General features: G+C 39.1%; 1 protein-coding gene across 2 annotated transcripts in view; it reads right to left on the bottom strand.

Annotated features, from left to right (window-relative positions):
• The window catches only part of ptchd4 (patched domain containing 4), a 73,545-nt gene that overhangs the window by 47,354 nt on the left and 9,941 nt on the right, over positions 1-16,250 (bottom strand). The window contains exons 1-2 of one of the 2 annotated variants that reach the window (XM_026194280.1): positions 11,400-12,005; positions 5,511-6,006 (exon numbers count right to left, since the gene is read on the bottom strand). In XM_026194280.1, the coding sequence (XP_026050065.1) occupies positions 5,511-6,006; positions 11,400-11,483 (580 nt within the window). In that variant the 5' untranslated portion in view covers positions 11,484-12,005. Of the gene's footprint in view, positions 1-5,510; positions 6,007-11,399; positions 12,006-16,250 lie in introns of those variants that run through there. The other variant, XM_026194279.1, reaches the window with a different exon arrangement.

Raw genomic sequence — 16,250 nt, 5'->3', positions numbered from 1 at the left:
AAGCCGTGTACCTGCTCTCATTTACTGTGTTAGCTGTTTGGTGGTTGTTGAAATTTTGTGATCTTTCACCTGAGATTCTGGCATTTCGGGCAAAATAAATTAATATTAAAAAATCGATTCAGGATTTTAATGAATCGATTTTACGTTATCCAAGCCAGAATCTATTTTAATCGATAAATCGATTATAAAAACCCACCCCTAATCTCCACATTCACAAATATACATTTCTGACATTCACAAACAAAACAAAAACAAATCAGCAACCAATATAGCCACCTTTCTTTGCAAGGACACTCAAAAGCCTGCCATCCATGGATTCTGTCAGTGTTTGGATCTGTTCACCATCAACATTGCATGCAGCAGCAACCACAGCCTCCCAGACACTGTTCTGGGAGGCTGTGTTAAATGTGTACTGTTTTCCCTCCTTGTAAATCTCACATTTGTTGATGGACCACAGGTTCTCAATGGGGTTCAGATCAGGTGAACAAGGTGGGCATGTCATTAGTTTTTCTTCTTTTATACCCTTTCTTGCCAGCCACGCTGTGGAGTACTTGGACGCGTGTGATGGAGCATTGTTTCTGCATGAAAATCGTGTTTTTCTTGAAGGATGCTGTTAGGTTTTGTATTGTTGATTGTCATTTATGCTTAGAAATATCTACTTATATATGCTTAGAGTTTTATAATTAGTTGTAGATTGGTAGAGGTTTGATCCTTAATAGTCTGCAAACTTTGTGTGCATTAGAGAGCACTCTGGGAGCACGAGAGAGGTCGTACCTTGTCTTATTGTTTTACAGTAGGATTAACGTAGCTACGTCTGTTCTAGTCTAAGTACTTTTTGTTTAGATGAACTGCTGGACTTCCTCACCATGTTATCTAGGGTGAACAATCTAGGGTGAGGGGGAGACTACCCTCTTCCTGACCAAGGATGTTTGCTTTTGTGCTTTCATGTTATATGACCCTTTGATCAGCAGTACCCCACACACACACACACACACACACACACACACACAAACACAGTATTCTTTGTTCACATGTATACCTATGTAAGATGCTATATGTTAATGACCCTATGCATATTCATGTAACCACAATAAAAGGAGTGCTATGGGGAACCTGGCTGAGAGTCTGATGGAGGTCAAGTGGTGGAACAACACTTGGCTCCAGGCAGGTCTCCCTCATGCATGAGTAACAAGAAGAACTTTGCCTACTTCGTGTCTTGCTTGCTGTGTAATTATATTGCCTTCAACGTTCCAGCGAATAGGTTCAAGCTACAAACCTATCAGATGCAGACTTCTTCCTGTACCACTGCTTGAAGAAGGTGTCTTCCAGAAACTGGCAGTAGGACTGGGAGTTGAGCTTGACTCCATCCTCAACCCGAAAAGGCCCCACAAGCTCATCTTTGATGATACCAGCCCAAACCAGTACTCCACCTCCACCTTGCTGGCGTCTGAGTCGGACTGGAGCTCTCTGCCCTTTACCAATCCAGCCACGGGCCCATCCATCTGGCCCATCAAGACTCACTCTCATTTCATCAGTCCATAAAACCTTAGAAAAATCAGTCTTGAGATATTTCTTGGCCCAGTCTTGACGTTTCAGCTTGTGTGTCTTGTTCAGTGGTGGTCGTCTTTCAGCCTTTCTTGCCTTGGCCATGTCTCTGAGTATTGCACACCTTGTGCTTTTGGGCACTCCAGTGATGTTGCAGCTCTGAAATATGGCCAAACTGGTGGCAAGTGGCATCTTGGCAGCTGCACGCTTGACTTTTCTCAGTTCATGGGCAGTTATTTTGTGCCTTGGTTTTTCCACACGCTTCTTGCGACCCTGTTGAGTATTTTGAATGAAATGCTTGATTGTTCGATGATCACGCTTCAGAAGCTTTGCAATTTTGAGACTGCTGCATCCCTCTGCAAGGTATCTCACTATTTTTGACTTTTCTGAGCCTGTCAAGTCCTTCTTTTGACCCATTTTGCCAAAGGAAAGGACGTTGCCTAATAATTATGCACACCTGATATAGGGTGTTGATGTCATTAGACCCCTTCTCATTACAGAGATGCACATCACCTAATATGCTTAATTGGTAGTAGGCTTTCGAGCCTATGCAGCTTGGAGTAAGACAACATGCATGAAGAGGATGATGTGGACAAAATACTCATTTGCCTAATAATTCTGCACTCCCTGTAATAAATTCTGTTTTCATGGATGCCTGGATGTTAAACTTAATTGTTACACCTGGTAAAGCAGCAATGCTTATTATTTTAATAGAGATGAAAGAATTTAGACAGTTTATAACTCTCAGTGATGCCGCAGTGTTCGTTTGATTTTGGGGCCTGAAGCAGACGGAGTTTTGGACCCAGATTACTCTGCAAGGCTTCTGACTACGGCAGCCGTAATGCTCTGGCAATCCATCCTTCACAGTGTTGCCAACTTAGCGACTTTGTCGCTATATTTAGCGAGTTTTCAGACCCCCTTAGCGACTTTTTTTCTAAAAAGTGACTAGTGACAAATCTGGCGACTTTTTCTGGTATTATTGGAGACTTATTTATGACAACTTTTTGAGGGCAGGAGACGTTCACACCCATGCGTCCAAACTGCAAATGAATCGCGTATAAGCGAAGCCGCTGCTTCCGCACTGACTGTAACGCAGTCAGTTTTTGTTTTACTGTGATTCTGTTTTGTGGATCACAATGTTTAAAACTACTGGGGTGATCGTGGCTCAAGAGTTGGGAGTTCGCCTTGTAATCGGAAGGTTGCCGGTTCGAGCCCCAGCTTGGACAGTCTCGGTCGTTGTGTCCTTGGGCAAGACACTTCACCCGTTGCCTACTGGTGGTGGTCAGAGGGCCCGGTGGCGCCAGTGTCCGGCAGCCTCGCCTCTGTCAGTGCGCCCCAGGGTGGCTGTGGCTACATTGTAGCTTGCCATCACCAGTGTGTGAATGTGTGTGTGAATGGGTGGATGACAGGTTGTGTAAAGCGCTTTGGGGTCCTTAGGGACTAGAAAAGTGCTATACAAATACAGGCCATTTACCATTTACTTATAAACACACACACACAAAGTAACTCCACCAGAGCGTCTATTTTGGGTCACTTATGCCGGTCCAAGCCCGGGTAAAGGAGCAGGGTTGGAATTGTGACATTAAAAAACAATAATTGCTAAAAGAAATTAAATTTATAGTTCTAAATAAATTCTAAATGCATTTACAATGTTTTTTACTCACTTCTTGTCTCTTCCACTATTTTATTTCTCTCTCCAACAACATAGGTTGCAATTACATTAGCATGACCAATTATGCAAATTAGGCAATGACGTCATTTAGCGAATTCTAGCGACTTTTAGGACAACCAATAGCGATTTTCCTTACTGAGGAGTTGGCAACACTGATCCTTCATAGCTTACTAAAGTTGTACTAAAACATTTTTTGACAGATTTCTGCGCGCCTTGTACTACATAAAATCGGTTCGAGGTCAGAATTCATACATAAGTATGCTGATGACCCTGATACATGCTTCAAATTATACAGTGATATGGATTTTAGGCCATATTGCCCAGCCCTACTCCTACCTTTACAAACCAAAAAGAATCTTTCTTCTTTGCCACATCATCCAAAACTGATAACCAATTTGGCATCAAGAATACCTGAAAATGCACATCTCACTGCTAGCATGTTGCTGATTCAGCAGGTTTTCTACTGGCAAACACTGTTGAGTTATTGTAATCACACTACATTTTTCAATAACACAGCAACCCATTACTGAACTAAATTCATTACTAAAATTACACTTACATTTCTATCATTAATCATGTTACAAAGTTTCTTTAGTTATCTGCACACCAACGCAAAGCTAGCCAAAAATGAGTGATGATAAAGCTAAGTGTATACCCAACAGCCAGCAGCCAGAGTGAACTTCAACAGGTAACAGACTGATTAGAAGTCAGGCCACAGCCTCCAATTCTACCTGTTCATATTTCTAAAGTAGAGTCAGTGTGGCAATCGCTTTGAAGTCTCTTTGTGCTGGTTTTCATCTTTGCTTGGTGTTGTCGACTTTGTGTTCATAGGTAAGTTTGAAAACAAAGATCATATGTGTGTCTTCATAAGGATAGGGATTTGTGTTGGTGTGTGGGACTGTAGCTTAAGGTTTATACTGATAACTGGTTATTAAGAAACAATGTGATTCAGGTCATTTTTTGAAGTAATATTTATGTTAATTTGCAATGTTCAGTACCTGCATTTTTAGTTGTCAATGTCAAGGATTAAAATACTGATATTGTATTGTACTGCTTTCTATTTTTCTAATAAAATTGAAAGGATTGAACAGGGGGAAAAAAAATCTTATGACACTTTATGCAATCGAGGCATATTCTGTAATTTTCTAAAAAACAAAAAATAACAAACAAATAAAAAATACAAAACAAAAACAAGCCTGCTGGAGGGGAAAATTCTCCTCTACAACATGTAACTTACGATACCATGAAATACTGAGTAAATGTTTTTCTTAGATTAGATCTTAGATTTACATTGCATTAACATTTTACTGCATTGGCATCCTATACTATAGTTTGTTATTTGAAAGATGTATATGGCCTTAGCTAACAGGAACAGCAAGCTAGTATGTTAGCAAACTGTTTGATTTTTGTAGGGTTTTTTTGTAAAAAAAAAATAAAAATAAAAGGAAATACATTTTTGATTTTCAGTTAGAATGTTAGAATGTTTTTTGTCTCATTGCTAAGACTCTGGAACACAATTTTTAAAATAAAGACATAATCCCATAGGATAGAGTCATCACCAAGGATGACTTGGACCTCATGGGCATAACTTATTGGTAGTGAGTCTCATCACACAAAAGCTTTAAGGCGTTAATTAGTCTTGTGCTACCAGATAAGGATGCACCTTCACAGTATTTCAGTGAACTTGCTTTGCCCTCTAGTTTGGATGGGACTTCAGTGTGATCTCTACAGAGAAAAGAGTAAATGTCTTTTTTTTTTTTTTTTTTTACTGTACACGGTGGTATGTATACATTTGCAAACAATAACTCATTCACTTAAAAATAAAAACCCACAACATCACTGCAGTAGAAACTCGTGAATTTTGATGACTTGGGCATTCATGATTCAGACAAAAATTTTTTAAAAAACACAAAAAGGAGTTCCTGCAGTGAATCAAGACTATCAAATGACTGAAATGTGCCATGAGTTAAACATAACTTTGAATTCAAATTTAGATTTTAATTATATTGGACGTGACTTCATGGTAAATTCTTGTTTGGATTTTGATGGAGTTCAACCTGAAATTCTGTTCAGTAAGGATAGGATTGCCTTGAGAAAGGTTGTGGTGATAAAGATCAGCCAAACAAACACATATCATGCTTATTACTTTGCAGCAGTGTTGCCCATCACAATTTGCAAACCACAATCAACTCACTATCAGTGTGAACCTAAGATAAGCATTTTTACCCAAACAACTGTATACACACACACACATGAACACACATTTTCTGTTATGACCCATATTGCCACTCACCCATTGCAAAGAATGGTATCCCCAGTAGTGTAGAGTTGAACTTCCCATCTGATATGAAGAAGATCCCTGCAGCCGTCACATTGGCAATGCAGATGGTCAGCACACCCAGGAGTCCCAGGAAAGGTTTCCCCCTTAGGCAGTCCCGCATAGAGCTGGAGATGGTGGCGGCCAGGAGCACCAGCACCAGACTGACCAACACCTCACCCTTGGCCAGCAGGCCCGTCTGGTGGAAGTCCCGCCACAGACTGAAGGATGTGAGTGACTGGATGTGGAGCTGGTCTGCTGCATGGGGGACCTCGGCTGTGGACAGTCGACTGGCCAGGGCACAGAACTCATTCTCCCAGCGCTCTGCAATAGCATCCTGCACCACGGGTCCATGATTTCGGAGGTAGTATGTGATTTGGACAGCACGAGCAAACTTGACCTGCTGGTCACGGCTGTTGGGTGAGAAGGACACACCGCCCAGCTGGTGCCCGATGAAGGCCACACGGCCATCCTGCACAGAATTCAGAGGTATTAGATATTAGCTGCAATTAAAGTAGCATACCATGGAAGGCACAGGAGTCCAGTAACTTCAAAGCAAATGTCCTGCTTCTCACTATACGTTCTTTGATACCAGCTTTCATTTTTGTTCTATTTGCTTTACTTTTTAATATGAACCCACCTCACCGCTGCGGACAGGACTGATGCTGCTCTGTACTAATTTTTTCATTAATCAGATTGTACAGCACAAACAAGACGTCACAGTGACAAGAGCATGGAGATAAGTCCAAGAAGAATTGCACAGGAGGAATTCAATAAGCCTGCTGGAACAATAAAAGTGAGTAAGCATTAGTCTATCACACAGAAGTCAGATTATAATAGAAGCCTGTTGGTTGTTGTTACACAACCATTCATTATTAAGTTGAAAGTATTGGCAGAACTACTGATGTATAAGGTGCCAAATGATACAGCAGTGCAGCCCAGCAAAGGCAAGGGATGACCAAATAATGCTACATGCTATAAGGGTCTGATGCAAACAGAAGCATGAAAAATATGCATCAATCTCTTGGCTTCACCCAGGTAAAAGGTGACTCGTTGAGAAAAATTTAACTGTTCCAAATGAGAAATAAAAAGATGTGTCACTGGGTAATGGGGTTTCCACAATTACCTTAAACCTGTTCCTGTTATATTAGCCATTACTGCGCCACAGACTACATCAAAAAAAAGTTATAATGCCACTGGTACATTATAACTTTTTTTCTTTTCAGGAATGGCTGCTGAAGGCATCCTGAGGTAGGTCAAAGTTATCACACCAGTGATGATGTCAAGCAAACTAAAAACGAAATTAAAAGCAATTCTGAAAAAAAAGGCAATGACAACAAAATTCATTAATAGAACATTAAGATTAATTATTTTAATTATTTAATTATTCATAAGTGGAAAACATTTAACACAGCTATTAATCTTCCCAGAAGAGGGTGTTCTGGCATTTTCACCCCAAGGTAAGATTGTGCAATGATCAAAGAAAAAGCACAAAAATAAATAGAATAAAGGAAATGAATCAAAAGTTACTTTTCAGATGTTAAACTTCACTGTTAACCTCCTAAGACCCAAACTCTTTCATGGCATGCATTTTTAATTTCTCTTTGCTATTTGGGCTGATTGGGACCTGATGAATGTAAAAACAAAGAATTGCGTGATTTTATTTTTTTTACCTGATTTTATTTTTGAGAAAAAACGAGATCCACATAAGAGGACATTCACTGTAAATTTTGACAGAACAGTGGCAGTATAACATCCTCGTAAATGGATATCAGGCCCTCCCATATGGAAAAGATATATATAAAACTTATAAAGTTTGTATCTGTCTTGTGTGAAACCTGTATGAAAAGCATACAAAAGTGAAAACAGATATAAGATCCCTTGAAAAATTATATAAATGAAACTTGTATGTTTTGGATACTTACTAAAACAATATATGAAAGTAATGAGAAAGTGGCCACTTTCATGAGTAAATCATATAAGCCTTGTATGATTCACTATATGAAGTAGGCCACATCTTATGCAAGTCTTTTATAAGTTTTTACTATTTCTTTTCCATATGGGCTTGTAGAGCAAAATTGACTATTTTGGTCTAGACAACCCAAAATGTGATATCCACATATGTGGACGCCAGGTCCTAGGAGATTAAAGAACAGTTAGAAAAAGACTGAACAAGTAGAGTCTGTTTGGAAGGGTCTGAAAGGTCCTTTCTTTAAACAGAGCACGGCAGCACAACTTAGCTAACATGTTTCATTACTTGAGGCAAAAACATACTGCTGCATAGAACCAGGCTGTGAAAGACAAAAAACTAGCAGCCTCACTGGTTACACGTGCTACTGACACTCTAGATGACACGAAGAAAAAATGCTGGATGGACAATAATAATGCAGTTAAATGGTGGAAAAGCAGAAAATAGAAAATATTTTTCAGTTGTATTCTGTCATAATATTGTCAGCTCAGAGTTACTAGATACAGTATTTACTTTAGTTATAATTAAACCAAAGTTTTACACACACTCATGTTATCCATCTACATTTTTTATTTAAAACTAATATTGCGACTAATATTGCACTACAATGGGACCTTATTTCAATGGAAATTCAAATTCAAATGAGGAAATCTGTCCTCAGTGACAGTAGATGTTTGGGAAAGATGGATCGAAAATAGTCTTCATTTACTTGCACTTATAAAGGCTATAAACTCGAGTCCATGAAATGTTCACAATTTTTTTCTCTATATCATCAGAAATATTGTTATTGCAGATTTTCTTGAAATATCTTCCTCCAATTTTGAGACTATACTGCCCACCCTGTTTCTGGATTTTGGTTTAGTTTTTGAAAAACAACACAACAATTACATAGTAAAATATTTCATGTTATTCTTCAGCTGATGTTCTCTTTAAATTGTTTTAGAACCAGATAATTTCTCATTTTACCCTGATACATAAAAGAGGGTGGGCTTTCTTTTTTATATGAGGATCCTGCATTGAAAGTATATATGAAAGACATAAAAAAAATAGTATAGTTTTTGTTGTTCATCATTTATTTCCCTTGCCTGGTTTAGATTTTTAGGTAATGTGTCCAAATATGTGTATTTATTGTGACTGTATGGTAAAGTCATTAAACTAATAATGCACACATTATAGCTATAAGCTTATGCCTCAAAAGTAATTATACAATTATTTAAAGCTGCAGCGCAAATATTGTATTGGTCTATTTAATCACTAAATCAAGACACGCACTAGTGAAACTGTGAAACTCCTGCCTGGTTTCCGCAACCAGAACAGTTTCAGTTTTAATTTGCAGTTTATTGTAGATGTGCTTTATCTTGTCACAAACACAATAATCCAGCACAATCAAATAGTCGCAATGTACTGTTTCACAGCAGGGAGCTTGATAAAAATCTGAGGCTTCTAGATAAATAAATCCCTGCAATTGTTTGCTTCATTTTCAGTAAACAATTTACTTCAGTGTGAGGAGAAAGGAGTTATTCCACTCTGGGATTATGTGAACAGCAGAATAAACTGGTGGTGGACACTGCATTTTGAAGTCACATGATTGAGCTCATCCATAACTCAAAAATCAGGTTTTCTGTCAGAGTCTGAGACTTTTATTACTGTCTGCTTCAAATCGATCCATTTATAAGAGCGAGATCTGCATGTTATTTTTGAGCTTTATCATTCTTCGAAAACAATCCCAACTCGGTGCTTCAGATTTGTCATTTCGTGACAGTGTACGAACATGTTTATGTAATGTAATCACATTACATTGCTGAGGGAGCTCAAAAAGCTTTTGCTCCAATTTCACTTGTGTAATTTCGCAAAGCTCAAATTACTCTATCACACTCACTTCTTGGTTTCACTAAAGCATTTCAAATGAATCTCAACAGTCACAGCACACTTATGTATAAATATCTGCACTGAGCCAATACATGCTCAGAGTGTGTGCAGTCTTAAACATGCGTGCCTTTGAAGCTTTAAAGAAAGTGAGTAATGAGACATAATCGGGGCAACAATTTCTGTGCCTGCAGAATTGTCAGCTTTGTTCTCTATTCTTTTTTGTGGCAGTCCTTATAAGACAAAATATACTTGCGTATGAGAGTGAGGCCAGGTGAGCACAGAGAGACAAAAAAGGAACTGTGTGTGATAAATGTGCTGAGTGATGTGTGAAAGAGGGAGGTGACACCTCACTGCTGTCTGAGGTGAGATGGAGGTGGTGATGGTGGAAGAGGTGGAGAAAGAGCTTTCCTGGTCCAACCCCTACTAGTATTTGAGTTTTCTTTAAAATACCTAATTTTTCACTATGTTCAATAAGTCCACATTAGGTTCAAACCAACACATTATTAAATAAGCAAAAGGTAAAAAAAAATGGGTAAGAAGACCTACAGTAAGAATCAGGAAGGTTTGAATTTTCAAACATATGCTACAACCATTATGCTAGCCCAGGTTTGTTATTAGCCACCTGTTACGTTGGGATAGTTTTACATAAATGATAAATACAGCCTAAAGGAGTTAATAGAACTAAAGACTTGTATTCTAAAAGACTCAGACAGATGAGATTTCTGAAAACCATCTACCTTCAGTTGTTCTGCTTACATCAGCTTATAGCTTATGTCTCTCACAGCTTATGTGTTAGGTGATATAGTAATCACTCACCACTCTCTCGCTTTTCCCTCTTACTGGTGCAGTGAGAGCTACACCTTGTCCTACACCACACACCTATTCTGGTATTAAAAGTAAAGGTGGCTAGTACTCTGTTAGCTCCCCAGCAGCACAGTCTCTAACAACGTTTGTTGTGAAAATCCAGCTTTGCATTATGTTCTGCCAAGGGTATAACCCCCACACCCCACTCACAAATTTTGTGATCGAGCGAATGTTTTAAATATTTGATTGCAGAATAAAATGCAGAATATTTGTTGGCAAACCTAATTGTAGCTGGTTTGGCACTGACCGGGTGGATTTTAAGATAGTAACCTAAACCAAATCCTACACCTAAGACAGGTAGTTGATAGGTTTGTTTAGCACAAACCCCTCGCTGGAACAATATTTGGGTTGCGGTCACGTGGTTCTGATGACGTGCGGAGGCAGCGCGATTTTTGAGTGGAGGGCGGAAGTAAACATGGAGGACACTGTGGAGAGTCAGGAGAGCAGCTACTGTGCAACTTTAGACCCCGTTTCTCGGGAGAGATATAAACAGATAGTTAAAAAATATATCGGACGTGATCCGTATTCTTTGAAAATGTCCGAATACACCACAGAAGTAAAGGATTTGCCTACTATCGAGGCTGTGGATATCACCAACTACTTGGTCCTCCAGACTTCTTACTACACTAGGCAGCAAATGAAAGCTTTCAAGAGTCTGGAGGCGTACAATTTTTTTGTCAGCAGGTGGGTCCACAACCTTGGAACAAAACGTCTCCGTGATGGATACAGTTTGGTGTTTGCAAGGGTGAGTGTTTGTTCTTATATTGCTTTATCTTAAACACGCTAACAGTTAGCGGTAGCGGCTTTAACGTCAACAAACATGCCACATCCTTAGGTCTTCATTAGAGTGACAGTTGTTTGTTTCAAGGTAAACCATTCTCAGCCGTCTGTTGCATATCCAAAATCGCCTCTGCACATCGATGCTGTTCTGCCTTAAGCTTCATTCTTTTCTCTCGTTTGAGAACTGATTCCGATCTGGGTTTTCGTTCGTAGCCGAGATTGACCGTCGGAGCCCAGTCCTCCGACTCTTCGTCATCCAAAGCACTTGGGCAGCCTATAGTCCCAATCAAGTCAATATTAGACTACTAACTTAAAAGCACTAAGTAAACGAGAATTTAACGACAACCTAATGCTAATAAGTTCGTTTGCGAACATAACATTACCTCTGACGAAGTGGTCGCTGCAGACACGGACGGGCATTGGCAGACTCTGCTCCTCCCGACTGTAAACGTAAATTTAAAATCCATTTTTCCTACGTTTTTCGGTTAGAATTTTCCATTTTTCTCCTCTTCGTTGGGCTATTTTTGGTACCCTAAAATACCGTTTATCAGTTTCTCTGGTCGACCTACTGGAGCATCCGTAAACACAACAGGACATAGGCATTTTGCGTACTGTCTGTCTGTGATTTTGCGCTTATCTTTTTCACTTCCGACCGCCAGTCAAATTTCGCGCTTTACGTCGACGTCACGTCTACGTCAAATGAAACCTAGCTATTAGAGACAATTCTACTACAATGGCAAAAAGCACTGGACACCAGGCAGAGCTCTTTGTGTGATCTCGTGCACGAGGGAGAGAACTGTGACGAGCGCTGCTCCTGACGCTCGAACCCCAGTCACTCTCAGTTAGCTCCCCCGTAGCACTGCTCTTTGTTGTGGTTACATGAATATGCATAGGTTCATTAACATATGACATCTTACATAGGCATACACGTGAACAAAGAGTACCATCTGTGTGTATGTGTAGGTATGCGTGTGTGTTTTTGTGTGTGTGTCAAGATGTGACCCTGTGAACGACTCCCCAGAGCTGGTGCCAGGAGTCTAGCGGTCCACCTAAACAAAGGGCTCTTATAATTAAACAGATACAGAGTAGGTGTCCTCCTATACCATAAATCAGTAAGAGAAGGTACGACCTCTCTCATGACCTTAGGGTGTGTGTGCATGCCAGAACCCTCTGGAAGGCACACTACTAAGGATCAGACAGCCTATCAATATGCAATCGATTATATATACTCATATATGCTTATATGAGTATATATTTCTAAACATACATCACAATCCAACAATATAAACCTAACAGTAGTCATTATTGAAATTAAAGTGATTGGACGTGCAAAAAGATGTCCAAGTCAAAATTACTGAGGAGTAGAAAGTAAAACCTGACCCAAACATGTTTTCACTCATAGTGACCTTCTGAGGTGAAACATACGACTGGATTTAGACTTCTGTGGGAACTCTGAATTCTAACTTACGATGTAACCAGAAAACCTTCTTAACCCTACACCACAACCTTCCACGCCATTCAAGTTGTTGCAGACTGCATCAACCTGACGTGTAGTTCCATAAACAAACCAAACCATATTCCTGGATCCTAAACCTGTGTTTTGGAGGTCCTACGGTATATTTCTTGTCATGGTTTGCTTTTGTCTGTTGAAAAGCTCATCTTGCTAGTTTGGGGTTTCTTTAACTCTTGCTCTTTACTGTGTCTTTGCAATAAGAGTTAAAGAAACTTTTGCCATTTTAGCTAAGAACAGCTAAGATGGCTGTTCTTAGCTAAGAACAGCTAAGATGGCAAAAGTCTTCATTTCTGTACAGAAGTTGACTGCTGAAACACTTTTAACCCCATTCAGCTCAACCCCCACAACCACCAATGGGGTTCCCATTGGTGCAAATGAACACTTAAAACTCAGGGATGCTACAGTTATTCATAATAAAATTTAACAGTCATATAAATTACAAGAGTTTTCTGGTAGAAAACAGCAAAACAGGAATGTTTGCAGATATGGTAAAAGGCTATCAGGGAAAGCAGACTGCTTATAATTATGTACAAGACTTTTCAGATTTCATCACTATACAATACTGAGCTTAATATTATATCCCCAGCCTGTAATGTGCTAGCTCCTACGTTAATGTCACCCAATGTAATGTGGCTATCACGAAAACTAACAGTTAAATGGTAAATGTCTAAGCTGAAAGGTTAACATTAATTATATTTTTATTACTTAAATGTTGCTCAAACTTAGGTTAGTATAGTTTCTAAAACAAAACTAGAACTAGAGGTTAAGTCAAATTAAAATAAAAACTATACTTCTACAATATTTTTGAAACTAACTGAAACAATTTTGTCCACTTCTAAAACTAACCAAAATGAAATACAAATGTAGAGGAAGTATCCCTAGTTTTGGTATCTGTTAGCTATGTAAAAATAAATAAACATTACAACTTCTCTATTAGTGAGTCACTGATAGACTTTTTTGAGTCTGAATGCTTATAAGACTGCGAGTCCACTGTTTCCAAAAAGTTGTGTTTTTATTGTAACACATGCACTAATTTTCATAAATCTTGCCTGTCACTAAAAAAGAAATGTACACTGAAAAAAACTTAAACTAAATTAAAACTAAACATTTTCAAATGATAAAAAATAATAATCTGAAATAAAAAAAATCTACTGTGGAAACTAAAGTGACATAAAAACAGAATGTCAAGACAAATTAAAAGCTAATTAGAAAATAAAAAATTATAATAACTGTGGTTTAAATGGGAGCTCTGCTGACCTTCATATGATACCGTCATCATAATAATCATTATGAACATTAACTACTTCAGTGAGAGGAGGAGCTGTGTTTCCGTCTGTCCACAGTAGTGCTGTGTTAAGTTGTGTATAAGCTCAAGGAGGCAAAAACAGACCTGTCTGTAATTATATTCTTTGAAATGAGTGCCTAAATCAATATTATTTATTCATGGCTCAAGAGTTGGGTGTTCGTCTCGTAACCGGAAGGTTGCCAGTTCGAGCCCTGGCTCGGACAGTCTCAGTCGTTGTGTCCTTGGGCAAGACACTTGACCTACCGCCTACTGGTGATGGCCAGAGGGGCCGATGGCGCAATATGGCAGCCTCGCTTCTGTCAGTCTGTCCCAGGGCAGCTGTGGCTACTACTGTAGCTTGCCTCCACCAGTGTGTGAATGTGAGAGTGAATGAATAGTAGAATTGTAAAGCGCTTTGAGGGCCCCGAAAAGTGCTATATAAATGCAATCCATTATTATTATTTTAATCTTAATTAATAGCTTAGTATCAGTTTTCTAGGCAACCCTATACTGATATATGTATATGTAATGCAGTGGTTTATACATTCAAGGTTCAAGGTTCAAGGTTCAGGATTGCTCTCCCCCCGCTTCAGGACACCTACACCAGGAGATGCCGGACTAGAGCAGCGCAGATACTGAAGGACCCGTCCCATCCAGGCAACAAACTGTTCCAACTTCTGCAATCTGGTAGAAGGTTCCGCATCTTCCGGGCAAGGACAGAGAGACTCAAGAGGAGCTTCTATCCCCAAGCCATCCGTGCCCTAAACACACACACCCGCCCTCTCACATCATCTATAATTGACTGAGACAGGACTCTCTTCCAGACACTCTAAACCAAGGCACAATGTACATTTCAATTCCTTTAATTTTAAATATGTTTATATTGTCTATCCTGTAAAACAGTCAGATGTCTATTCATATTAATGTACAGAATTCACCTGCTTGCTGCTACTACTGCACATTCACCCAGTGTATATACTATATGTATGTATATATATATATAGTGTTCTTCCTCTACACCCCCCCCCCCCCCCCCCAATTTTTGCACATGTCGAGGAGCGTGTCAGGCTACATTTCACTGTGTGTTATACTTGTATAACTATGCATGTGACAAATAAAGAACCTTGAACCTTGAACCTTTATTTATACTATTTTTTACATGTTCCTATGATATAATGAAAAATCATAAGGATTTCATAAGTTAGTTATTTTTCACATAATTTTAAAAAGGTCCATCCATTCATTCATTCACTTCCGCTTATCCTTTTCAGGGTCGCGGGGGGCGCTGGAGCCTATCCCAGCTGTCATAGGGCGAGAGGCGGGGTACACCCTGGACAGGTCGCCAGTCTGTCGCAGGGCCAACACACAGGGACAGACAACCATTCACACCTAGTTATCCAATTAACCTATCCCCACAAGTTGCATGTCTTTGGACAGTGGAAGGAAGCCGGAGAACATGCAAACTCCACACAGAAAGACCCCGGCCTGATGGTGGAATTGAACTCAGGACCTTCTTGCTGTGCGGCAACAGTGCTAACCGCCGTGCTGCTAGGAAGAAGTCAGTATTTGCTCAAACATTACAAGCTAATATTCATTTTATAAAATGTATTCTTCATTTTATACATAAGCTGTTATAACAACAGATTGCATTATTGAAAAGGCCCATTAAAGATAATGGGCCTTTTCAATAATGGCCCATTATTGAAAAGGCCATTATTATTATTTCTTATCTATTATTTATTTATTTTGATAATGAATTTGGGGAAATATTGTATGGGAATTGACAGTTTTATAATTAAATACCAAGGTCATTTTTCAAGTACAAAATACTGATTTATTGAGGCAGTGATTTTATTGTGTGCATAATTCAAAAACATTAACCATGTAAACCCTTGAGCAAAAGATAATTTCTCTAAGAGTTGTGAAATCTGTTACTGTCATTACTGCTCCATGCTTCTTATCCAATAAACAAGTGTTAACCTATAATTACTAATGAGCTGGAGAGCAGCAGTTAATATCTGTATGACCTTGGACAAAATTTAGTTTTAGGTACACCCAAGTATTTGGGTAATGGTGTATTGCTTAAGGTTAGGGGTTAAATAGAAAAGTATGTATTTCAAGGGATGTCACTGGAACTAATACTTACAATACTTGTCAAACTTTTTTTTTTCTTTACCACAGGCACATAGGAAGCATATATGCCAAGGCTACAATATGCTGACAGGTGTTCTAGTTTAGGCTAAAAAAGAAGAATGATGCCCACAAGCACAGCAAACATGAAAGATGGCATCTAGTGCGGCTGTTCTGAAGCAGATTAACAATTCAAACTGAACTACCAGGATTCGGTTCTCTCCAAAAACCCGTTCTCAATTCCCATCCCTAGTTCCTTCTAGCCTTCCCAACATCTTAATCTGTCCTGTCAACAAAATAGAATTT

Source organism: Astatotilapia calliptera, chromosome 15, assembly GCF_900246225.1.
Source record: "Astatotilapia calliptera chromosome 15, fAstCal1.2, whole genome shotgun sequence".
NCBI lineage: Eukaryota > Metazoa > Chordata > Actinopteri > Cichliformes > Cichlidae > Astatotilapia > Astatotilapia calliptera.
The sequence above is the reverse complement of the archived record's forward strand: the minus strand, read 5'-3'. Positions and strand labels throughout refer to the sequence as shown.